We start from the raw sequence: 12,141 nt of genomic DNA, 5'->3' as shown, positions 1-12,141 counted from the left end.
AATGAGAAAGAAAAAACGAGAGCAGTGTCTTCCACTTCGGTTTACTGGTTTGTAAACAAAGTGAAAGGAAGGCAGGGCAGTCCGCAGCCAGCTCCCGGCCTTCATCCTGGCTGACACTGGGTTGAGCAAGTTCTTTCTGTTTCAGTATTGTAACTCCGCTGCAAGGCAGTGACTGTGCGATGGGAAAGTACAAGCATATGAATACTGGGGAAGTAATAAGGTTCCTGGAATTGTTCAAAACAAATCACATTTTCCAAAGAGGTAGGCCTGGATGGTTGTTTAGCTCACAGCACTGCAAAGAGTCCTTACAGAAAGTCCCACCTACGACCACACGCTGATCTGCAAGACTTGCAGCTTCCACCAAAAATGGCAGGACGTTGGGTTTTAAGTAGAGAAGTGACTTATGCCATCTTCTGCTCCCACACAACATCTCACAGCCTTGTAGAAGGGACGAAGAGGCCTCTGGCCTTTTGAGAAGTGCCTCGGTAATAATAAAGATATGCCAATATGAACAGGCCAAAAGGATTATTCATACAGAATAAATATTAGATTTGTCTGCCAGGCTACTCTGAGGAGGCCATTACATTGTAATTCATAAAATACAGGAATTAAATGTGAGGCAATATATTTAAAAAGCCCTTTCATTTTCCTAGTCCATATACTGACATTTAAATTTTTTCAAAGATTACACAGAAAGAAAATGTCACATGTGGATCAAGCATCCTTTCCATTATATGTGTACAGATGTGTGGAGGAGCAAATCAAGAGACAGTGGAGGTGAGGGAGTCATCACATAACGCAGGAATGTACTCTGTTAGGAGAAAGCACGACGGGAAAGTAGCTGATTGCTGAATGAAAGTAACAATCCCAGGAAAGAACTAATGCGGGCATTAACGACGCTGCTTACACATTTGTTCCTTTCAGGCTTCCATACAGTCAGGGGAGAGAAGACATCAAAGACTGCCCACCTGATCTGAATGCAACAGGTCTATGTTCTTTTGGGGCCCCAGTTGGGTATTTCAGGGGCAAGTGTTCCAATCTCGACTGTTTACAGGATGAGTAGGTGAAACCATCTGCATCAGTGTGTGCTACATTACAGCCACAGATGGGGTGGCGGGAGGTGACAGGGCGCTAAGGAAACGTCAAAGCTGGTAAAACCTGCAGGGCAGACACACCTGATAGCCACGAGGGGAGCAATGAAGGGACACCGAATGGCTTCCTGCAGACAGTAGGCGAAGCCCTGTGTTTTAATAGCTTTCCCAGATTTACATGGTACTTTCAAGTTTATAGCTCGTCATGAAATATAATTCTGTAATATGCCTTTCAAATAAAAGGCACAACTTCAAAATTAACTGAGCACCAGCATATCAGTGTATATGACAGCCTGGGGAATAAAATACACACCAAGCAGAGAGTACAAGAGGATATTTTTAAAAATCCACACTTTTGAGGCTCTCATACTGTGGTCTCAGATGTGAATTAATTAAGGTAGTACAACCTTAAGTTATAAAGACAATGTATCAACAGAACCTTATTTTAATTAGTTTTTTACTATGGAATGCATGCTTTTCTTTCATTATAATAACACAATGTGATTCTACCTGGTTTATATGTTACTGAATTTAAACTAATTTTTCTTTAAATATCACTTTCTTGTCAAACATTATATCAAGCCTTGTAATTATTGAGTAAAAATTTCAAGTATAATAAATAATTATTACCTGTCTGTATACTAAAATATCAATGTTTCCCTGAACTATAATTATGTTGCTCTAAGGATGTCACTTTCTAAAACAGTATAACTAACATTAAACATTAAAGATAGCTACATTCATCTTTCTTAAAACCCGGAGATGTATTTAAAATAAACACTGCAAAAGATAATCCAATTTCCTATAGTTTACACAATCGATAAATAAGATGAACTTTCCTTCAAGAAAATATGACATGCCCCCAAGCAAACCACCAAACAAAAAAGGAAATTGATTTTGTAGTTAGACTTCTGTAAATGAATGTAGTTGTGTGTGTGTGTGTGTGTGTGTGTGTGTGTGTGTGTGTGTGTATGTGTATCTTATATGTGTCTCTGATTCCATGACATGGCAAGGCTCTGTCCCTTCCCAGTGCACTCTTAGGAATCTCTGACTGACCGTGCACCAGGCCAGTGTGAGCGATGAGATGGTTCCAGCACAGACTCCAGCCATATGAGGGCCACATGGACAGGCACAGCACGAGGGTGGGAGGTGGGGGATAGAGGTTGGGGGCGGGGATGGTGGTGGGAAGGAGCATCCTGCTATGCAGCTAGAGCTTGGGGGCAATGCATGAAGAATTTAACTTTCATTTCATATAGTTATTAGTAAATATATTTTTGTATAATAAACATTGAGGGGCATCAGAAATAGAAGAGATAATAGAAAAAGGAAGCACATAAAGTGGTATCAAATTCAAACCCCCAGATGGGAAAGTCTTCACTTCCTCCAAGACCTGGATTGCTTGAGGCCTATGTGTCTATCATACAGGTAGAGGAGCTAAGCTCCGCACAGCGTGCTCTTTCCAGGGAACTGAAACTTCTCACCTGTCAGGACATTTCCACTAGTAAAGCGAGTCTTTTGCAGATAAGTACGAAAGATGGCTTTAGGCTAATCCCTTGTGCACCTTGTAGAGGTTTTTTGTTGTTGTTGTTGTTTTGTTTTGTTTTGTTTTAATTATTGTTGAAATGTTGACCTCTGCACCAGCAGAGAGCTGAGGACAGGCTGGACTTTGGTAGCATGATTTTTTATGAAGTATCACCTGTCTCAATGTTTTGTAAACATCTTCTCCATCATCTTCTGATTGGCTTTAATAAAGAGCCAAATGGCCCCTAGTAAATCAGTAGAGGACAGGGGGGACTTCTGGGCAGAGATAGGAACTCTGGGAAAGAATTGGGTGAGGAGACTCACCAGCCAGATGCAGAGGAAGGAACAGGTGCCGGTTCTGAGGAAAGGTAACAAGCCACGCAGCAGAGCATATATTAATAGAAATGAGTTAATTTAAGTTATACGAGCTAGTTGGGAACAAGCCTAAACCAAGGCCAAGCTTTCATATATTACTAATAGTCTCCATGTCTTTACTTGGGCGCTGGCCAGTTGTGATAGTCCAGTGATAAGTGCAGCCCAAGGTAAGGTGACAAGATAGTGCTGTGTGCTCCTTGGAAAGACATAAGCCTATACTTTATATGTATAAGTTAACTGACCAGTTTGGTCAAGTGAAACTTAGAAGGGATGGTGCAAGATGGAAACCCTATTAGATGCTGAAAACAAAAGTCCATTTTATACTTTTTACAGCTTAATGATTTCAGGGGCAAAAGATATAAATGTCTAATAGCAGCAATTAATATGGTGGCATTTAATGCCACCATGTTTAGCATCGTGTATTACTTGAGCACACACAGAAGCCAGGGTATTAGATAAAAAGGATCCAACATATATTGTGTTGACAAAGTTGATTAAAAGATGTAAACCCAGTAATTCCTGTGAAAGCTTTGAGCAGTGTCTTCACATTCTCAGCTGGCTCTGCACAGAGGAGGTGAGGACCTTATTTGCAGTGCACTGTGCACGGGGCATTCTCACTCAGCTACAGGCATTTCAAAAAGCCTGGAAGCACACATATGAGTTTTTCCTAATTATTTCTACATCATATTATGTGCACATACTTTCTTAAACTTTAACTTGACTATGGTGCTTTTAAAATATGTTTCTCTAACACATAGGAATTACTATTGTTAAGAATAAGGATATAAATATATGTATATATATACACACATACACACACATACATACATACATACATACATATTGGGTAACATGCTTTCCTGACAAGCAGGAAGACCTGATTTTGAGCCTGAAAACTCCCAGAAAAAGCAGGGTGAGGTGGCTCACGGGAAATAGGAGACTGCCCTGCCAGAGTACCCTGCTTAGTGAGCCGCAGGCGGTGACAGACCATACTTCATAAAGAAAAAAAGGTGGAAGTGACACCTGAGGCCTCCGCATGCATTGTACACAAGTGTACCCAATACACACGAACTACAAATATACACACACATGCACATGCACAGAGAAAATGCATATCCCATTCAGTTCACATGGAGATAATAGTTATAGCATTTAGTTTCTAAACAAATATTTCTAAGCCAAATTCAGCTTGAGTTTAACAAATTTATAAGAAAAATTTTTATCAGTTTACTAACTTACACATATTTATATTCTAAATAATTCTAGACAAACACCTCCTGTAAGGAAAGTCCCAGTACTAATTCATGATTCATTATCTAAACTTTAATTGGCACAACTCTTGAAATTCTGGGACCATATGGAAAATAATGAGTCCTAATAGGTCTAAGGTGAAAAGATGGCAGGGGAGGAAGGAGCCAGAAAAGTGTCAATTCTGAATGCTTCGCAACTGCACTACCGATCTCCAGAGACCCTGACATTGGGTTGTCAGCTTTGCAGTGGTCTTGTTATCATGTACTCAACTGTAAATTATTTCTAATTCTGTGAGGCAAAGATTAAAATAAAAATATAAACAACTGAAAAACTGGCTTCCATAATTAAACATAAAATTGGCTGTTAATAATAAAAACCTCCAGAAATTTTTAGTTACCATAACAACCTGATGGAACTGTTGACTGACATCGCAATCTGCTGCATTTTTATAAATAGCAATTGATTCCCCCCTTTCATTCCAACACGTTTTAATGCTCATTGGCACGAAAGGGACACTGTGCTTTAAGCCTATTTTACTCATCAAGTCGTGTACCTCTTCGCTGCTGTCGCTGCCATAAAAATTGTCTTCCAGCTCGGTGTCTCTCCTTGTCACTTTGCTGTCCTCTTTTGGGTTCAGGATAAATGGGCACCCCCTGGGGGACATATCATGATTCTTCCCGTGGGGCGCGGACCTCGGTCTGGATGAGAAGGTGAAGATGTCCTGGGGTACCATCCGTGCTTCCTCTGCCTCAGGCTCACTGTCCTTGCTGCTGTCCAGCCACAGGTGTGGAGCCATGCACAAGTCCACATCGCGGAGCAGAGACGGACTGCCACACGCTGGGTCGGAGGTCGGCTCGGCTGTTTCAGGGAATATCCACTCATCTGACATCGGGGAAAGATGATAGTGTTCCAGTAAGCGTTCTTTTAGCAGGTGTTTAGGAAACATTTCTTGTTGAAGCAGAGCTTCATCAAGTAAGGCAGAAAGAAGCCAGGGGAGGCGGTTTCTCCACCATCTTGGGCCTTGCTACCCAGTTGCTCACAGAACAGGGCCCACGGCCACAGGCAACTCATTTACACTTCTCCATTTGAGCTGAAACCTTGGCCAGGAAATTTGTAAGACTGAAATAATTATCACCTGTCTTGCAGCAAGTTCTGTATAACACATCCTTATTAATTTGACATCCAGTGAGGGCAGCAGTCCAGTCTTGAGAGGACTTGAGTTACAACACCTCCCTTTTACCTCAGGAAGGCAGAGGACAGCCCATAACAAGCTTTCTTACACAGACCATCTGGTCACTGTGGGTTCCGAGTCAAGGAACCCAAGGAGGGACAACTGGCGGTCTGCTTCTCTGCCACTTGTGGATGGAAATAATTCAGCCAAAACCTTGCAGATACTGCAAGCTAAATCCACAGAAATACTGTTAATCCGAGTGGTAGCTTCTCAAGTTTGAAATACCCTTTCATATTTAATTTTAGAAGATATTTTGATATAATTTTTGCTCTTATTTTTTTTTTAATTCTGCATATGACTGCTAAGAAAAAAATAATTTATCAACTATTTAAAAAACTTTCACCTTTTACACCACACGGAAGGGGGTTTTATAACTATGATCTAGGCAATGTGAGAGGACAATGTTTACAGGAAATTAAACTAAAGGCAATGTTTGCTTGCTTCGGTTAGAAAGGCTGCAGCAAAGAGGACTACTTCCCCATCTTAGCCTTTTTCCTTGAGAGCACCTTTTCTCCCTGCACTGTCCCTGGGGCGGGGCTCTCAGCTGTTCTGCACAGCCATGAATCGATGGACCCTGTAGGCTACTGCGGTTATGACCACAGTGAAGGTAACCATGGGAGATGTAAGAATTGCCAACTACAAAGCCTACACTCTGAAAGCAAGACCCAGAAACCTCTCACCAAGATGACATTGATGGCACAGATGTCAAGCAGCTCAAAACTGCAACCGTCAGTTACTCACCATGGACCACCGTTACACAAAATGACTGGTGGTAAAGAGGTTGATAAAATATGTAATGTACAGGTCCATGGCTGGAGTAGGCTAGATCTACTTTATCTCTGCCCAGAGGTATGTGCAGTCTGAGTCAGTGTGGGCAGGAGGAATGAACAAGTTGACTGGGCATGGCTGTTTGGGGCAGGAAACCCTACTGCAGGGACTAGGCACACACTGGGGCTTTGTAAACCCAGTGAGTACTCTGAAACAGCGTCTTCAACCCTGGACTGTATAAATTAGCTTTGGAGTTGTAAACGTTTGCTAACAATAAAAAGGATTCTGAATTCACAAGCTAACTCAAAATACAATGACTGCACAGTGAATCGCAGGGGTTTCTGACGGTGCTCGCCCATGTTGCATGGCGCTACTTCCCTGCAGCTCCCAGGCTGAACACACCATGTGGGCAGTGCACGCCATCACACTATAATTCAAACACACGCTGTCTGAAACGCCCCAGCTTGGATCTGAGACTGCTCTGAATGGTAGTGGTTTTGCTGGGCATATGAAGTTTTTAATTCATTCATTCATTCATTCATTCATTCATTCATTTTTGAGACAGGGTTGCTCTGTGTTGCCCTGGCTGTGCTGGAACTCACTACATATAGACCAGGCTGAACTGCAACTCACAGAGAGTCGCCTCCATCTGTCTAGGGAGGGCCAGAATTAAGGGTATACAACCACCATGTCTGGCCTCAGAATGTTTAATTAAACAGAATTACTGTTTGAGTTGCTGGCTTGAGTTTAACAATAAGAAGGGTAAAGACCACTGAATGTAGAAATTCAGGGTTGGGACGGAGTTTGCGGTACTTTATAGAACAGCCCTTTCACGCTGTTAGCAGTGACTGTGCCATTCGTAAAGTGGCTCTGTTTCGGTTTAACAGCCACAAAACCCAGAACTAAAGTAACTTTGTTCCCAAGTGTTTTTTCTTTTCTTTTTTCTTTTTTGTATTCTTGTTTCCCTGACCTACTGATCCCGGAAACAACTGACCATAAGAGATGTCCACTAGTGGCCTGGCATTCTTCATCCCAGAGGAAACACCATCTTCCTAGCTATCCACGGCGGTGGCTTACTGCTGGCTGAGGAAGGGAACATTTCAGTCTCCTTGGCCTTTCTTTGTTCTGTCCTGTAGGCACCCACCTGGGTCTGAGTCTTCCACTAAGGACCCCTTCGGCAGGTTTTTCTCCCTGATAAGGCCCATGTTGTCCTTAGTTTGCTCAGCCCTTTGTTCTACTTATAAACACTAGGTATTTATGTGAAGTGGCACTTTCAGCATTGACAACTATAAATACAAAAATATCAGCTAGCCCTGAAAAATGCTGATGACATTTTATGTCTTAAAATACATTTGGTCACCATCCATTAGTATTTGAATTTTCTTTCCATGTTAATAAATGGTAAAATCATATCTACAAATCAAGTAATAGTTTGAAAATAATTTTTCTGGAAGTATTTTCTCAGATGTTTGATTGGTATGCCTGTTTTATTTACATACACACCTGGCACTTTATAAAAATTTCATGGGCCAAGCCTGAGGCTGAACATGGTTATAAAAGCCAATGTGCTATGTTCTGTACACGGATGTGTGGAGCAGAGGAGCAAAAAGGATTATGGGAATCTTCACTATTCATTAGACAATTATTCAGGGCCTCCTTGCCAAACATTATTAACTGTCAAAAAGTCAAAGTGAGAGGAGTGTTTTACACCAAAGTGATACTAATTATCTCAGTACCACAAGCTTTTTCTGGAATCTGTACTTTTACCTCAAGTATTTCCATATCAATTGTAATGAATAATTTGGTGTGTTTTCTTAGAGAGAAATATGTAAATTACCGTGTAATCACAATATTGCAGCAAACAAGATAAACGTAAGAATGATCACCTAAACATCTAATTAGTTTTCCTACACAGTCAGATTTATGCTAGAGACACTAATTGCACCTAACATTTTAATGAAGGTTTCAACACTGCATAAATAAGACTGACAAACTACAAACAATTTTCATTTATTTTCCTTTTCCCTTTGCTCAAAAACAATTTGCCTTTGTAAAAGTAGCAGACACCTGCTAGGCACGATATGTTGATGGGCTCAGTGCTCTCCATTTATACAGAAGACTGGAAAACAACAAGAGGGGATGAACTTGGCGGGGGTGGGTGGGTGGGTGGGTGTGTGTCTCAGTGAGAGGGCAAGGCTTCAAAGTTTTAAAGTTTCATTTTTGAATGGGACAACTCAGGTTTTAAAATACCCTTTCATCCACTAAAGTGGTGACGTAAGATTTGAGGGTAAAAGGGAGATTTACAAAATATGATACATTTCAGCAAATAATCGTATCATCATTTTTTTTTGAAATGACCGAGTTCGAAATGTTTGGGTTAAGGTAGCCTAAAGCAAGGGCTCTGCTGTGAGGACAGATTAGGGAAAGTCATTTGTCTGGTAGGGATGGAGGCTTGGCATTCCAACCTACCCAAAACACAAGCCACATGGTCAGGCCACTAGTCTCTGAGGAAGGCAGGACCCAGCCTAGGGAGACAAGTCTACCTTAAACCCTGAGAAAGACAGAGGTGGAGTTTAATGAGATGAGGTACTTGTCCTCCTCAGCATTGCCCACCCCCTTGGCCACGGAGGCTTCCTGCCTGCCCCCTGGCTGATGTCCACGGCCAAGGCTTTTCCCTTTATTTACAGAGGTGATGCTGAGAGATGCAGCTAGTCTGCACTGGGGAGTTTTCTTTCAAACTCTAAAAATTGCTTCTAAGTTTTCATTTGAGACCATTCCTAAACTATTTTATTAATGAAACTATGAACCTCAAGATGGGACTCCAATTCCCCTAGTAATAGGTGACAATGGTGGTAGACTCCCAGACTTTCCAGTAATAGTTGGCACAACTATATTCTGTGAATACTAAGGATGCCGACCTGCTGGGTCAGGAGCGTGGGGCTCTGGCGTGCTGGCGCTCACTGGCTGGGTGACACTGCCGAGGGCGGCGGTGGCGTCTTCCCCTTCATTCCTGTTACTTCCCGAGGAACTACCTGTATTGAAAGAGATATTTCCACTCTGGCATGCTATTGATGCTTATTGAAAGTTGTTTTTGAAGGGTGGTATTAATTCTGTATATTTTTTTTTCAGATATTTGAGAGCAAACGAGAGGCATCATTGTGGTTCGTGTGCATTTTTACAGTATTCCACTGTTGCTCTCTTGCTCCTTACCCCCTTTCTCTCTCCCTCTCTCCCTCCTTCTGTTCCCTCCTCTCTCTGGGGTACCCATCCCCCCCCCTTCCTTCTCTCCCCACGCTCATTTAATAAATCCCTCATCTAATAAAAAAAATAGTTGAATGTTTTATGATACATTCTGTTGCATTTTCGTAGGACTTTACCTTACAGTATTTTGATTTGCACAGGGACGTTTTAGATTTAAATTTTATATTTTGTAATAAAAATAACTCCAGAACGCACATAATTTTAAAGGGACCTTCTATTTTGTCTTGATTTTCCCCCACAGAATTAGATTATAACTCTTTTAAAACAAGCTCTCTTTCTCATTGCCGTAAGAAGATGGATGTGAGCTTTACTGTGGAATTAGTTTTTCTACCTACCCTTAATAAAAATAACATAAGACCTGGCAGACTGAATCTTAAAAATTTGGAAAATTGTGCTAACAGATCTATTCACCCCATCCTTGGGCTGTCTTCAAGATAGACTAATATATATATCTACAAATCTACATAAGCATGCCTCACATCCCATCTTTAAGGGGATAACTTGAGCAGCCACTTCCATTTATCCAACGCTTAAGTGTGGATGTGGTTATGTTCAACTGCACCGTATCATATGCCAAGAATCCAAGGGGAGACATGGCAGAGTAAGGAGCGTTCTGAAAGAGAGGGCTTTAAGAGAGAAGACATACATTGAGTCTAAAAAATGATAATAAAGCTCAACTGGAGAAAAGACTTCAGGCGGGAATTTCCTCTATCACACTTGGGTCCCTTTAAAGAACAGCAGCAGCCCTTTACGTTTCCTTCAGCCCTGAGAGTGGAGGGAGCGGCCCTGCATGTGTGTGCTCCTGTCTACTGACTCCAGCTAGCTCTGTTAGAGTAGACTCTGGAGCAATGCTTTTTGCAGAAAATTTGATTTCCGTAATCCCCACAGAACAGACATTTATATTTTAAATGAATTGGCTCATAATCCTTTGAAATTTACAACCTGCAGAGAGATCCCACTGCCCCGAATAACACACAGATCTGAGATAGTACCGAAGCAATGCCATACCACAGTGTGCCTCTGTCCTTTCTCTGCTGGTGCCTTTCAACCGAGATCTTCTTCTGTTGTTCCTCTTATCTGCTGATGGTTCTTGAGGGGGATGTGGGTACATAATAGGTAGACTGGCTGGTAAATTTCCATATCAAAGAACAAAAGCCAGAACAGAAAATACTATATTGATTGTAATAATACAGTAAATATATTTATCACTATAGTATTCATTGCATCACTGTGACACAATCTGAGGCTATATAAAAGACACAAGTTAGTCCTTTACAGAAAATAGGTGTTCATTCCTATTTCAACAATAGAATTTCTACACGAGTGATAAATTTCATGCAAAGAATAAGACTCATAACATTTATAGAGGGCTACAAGAAGTGTGATTGGTGTTACTCATACAACATGCTATATTAAAAAGTATTTAAAAAATGACAGAAAAATTCCTTTTTCTGTAAAGAGAAAATATAGCAGGACAAGGAGTTTTCCAAAGAAGGCTGGTGAGTGGAGACTAAGTCTAGAGAAGAATTCTGAAGTATGATTTGGTATTTAAATAATAACCATAGCAACTAATGTTTGCTAAGTCCTTCCTTCTTCTTTTTTTTTTTTTTTGAGCAGTACCTTCTGTGGAACTGGTTTTCATCACAATGACCATTTGAGGCACCTACCATTCACCACCATGCCTGGGGCCTGGCAGAATGCCTGACTTGTTTTAAAGAGGAGGAGAATGAGGTTCCGTGGTGAAGAGCTTTGAAGCAGGCTTCAGAGACAGCCATCGGCAGAGCAAGGCTGTCTGTCTGTGCTATTCACTTTCTCATGCCGTTTGTTATGCCTCACGGGCCTGAAATGGTCATTGTTAATTTCTACCTCAAATAAAATTAATTTAAATGTCCCCTTTTCCTCATTCACTGAAATCAGACCAAGAAGGGAAGAAAAATGTAAGACAATTCTAAGTCTTGTGTTCTGGACCCAATTTTTCTAACAGATACAAGTTGCCAATCCCTTTATTTCTCTGTTAGATTTGAGCTCTCAATCTGAAATGAGACCAGTCTTCCTACAGAAATTTTTTCTTTTCATCAATGAGAGAAAATAAAGAGGACTCTGCAAGCAGAACCTGAAATCATAGTAAAACTTAAGCATGCAGCTTCCAAAATATAATGATAATCAGATACTATTTTATTTTGACGTCACTATCAGAAAGCAAAACTAGGACATTATAGCTACTTAAAATAACAATAGGCAAAAGGACAGAGAAGACAAAATGGTGCATGAATAAGCCTTCCAAATGTATTTCAGTACCCACTGCCCTTTTCACTATGAAGTGGTCGTTTTCTAGAGTTAGCTCGGTCTTGACTCATCTCAATAAGAACATCTCTCACTATTTTCAACTGGCTTTTACTTTCCATGCGACTTTCTTACCGGGAATAGGTGTGGTCTGCTTCATTTGGCGACTGTTTCCTTTCTGTTCTTGCTGCTCAGACTCAGGTGTTGGCAAGGCTGACACTTCCGCACTGTTAACATGCTTCTCCACGGTAGGCTGCTGGCACAACTGGCTATTTTTGCACCCGATGGATCTTACTGTCTGTAAGGAAAAGGAATTAGTATGCAATCTTAAAGATACAGCGGTTACATTTATCATCATTA

At 41.1% G+C, this 12,141-nt stretch overlaps 1 protein-coding gene across 5 annotated transcripts in view; it reads right to left on the bottom strand.

The window, feature by feature from the left end:
• The window catches only part of CFAP20DC (CFAP20 domain containing), a 260,697-nt gene that overhangs the window by 98,907 nt on the left and 149,649 nt on the right, over positions 1 to 12,141 (bottom strand). For 4 of the 5 annotated variants that reach the window (XM_084794501.1, XM_084794502.1, XM_084794505.1 and 1 more), the window contains 4 exons: positions 11,917 to 12,079; positions 10,507 to 10,623; positions 9,156 to 9,269; positions 4,792 to 5,120 (listed from right to left, as the gene is read on the bottom strand). In XM_084794501.1, the coding sequence (XP_084650627.1) occupies positions 4,792 to 5,120; positions 9,156 to 9,269; positions 10,507 to 10,623; positions 11,917 to 12,079 (723 nt within the window). The remainder of the gene's footprint in view (positions 1 to 4,791; positions 5,121 to 9,155; positions 9,270 to 10,506; positions 10,624 to 11,916; positions 12,080 to 12,141) is intronic. The other variant, XM_084794503.1, reaches the window with a different exon arrangement.

This window comes from Acomys minous (assembly GCF_964271855.1).
Source record: "Acomys minous genome assembly, chromosome: 9".
Classification (NCBI taxonomy): Eukaryota; Metazoa; Chordata; class Mammalia; order Rodentia; family Muridae; genus Acomys; species Acomys minous.
The sequence above is the reverse complement of the archived record's forward strand: the minus strand, read 5'-3'. Positions and strand labels throughout refer to the sequence as shown.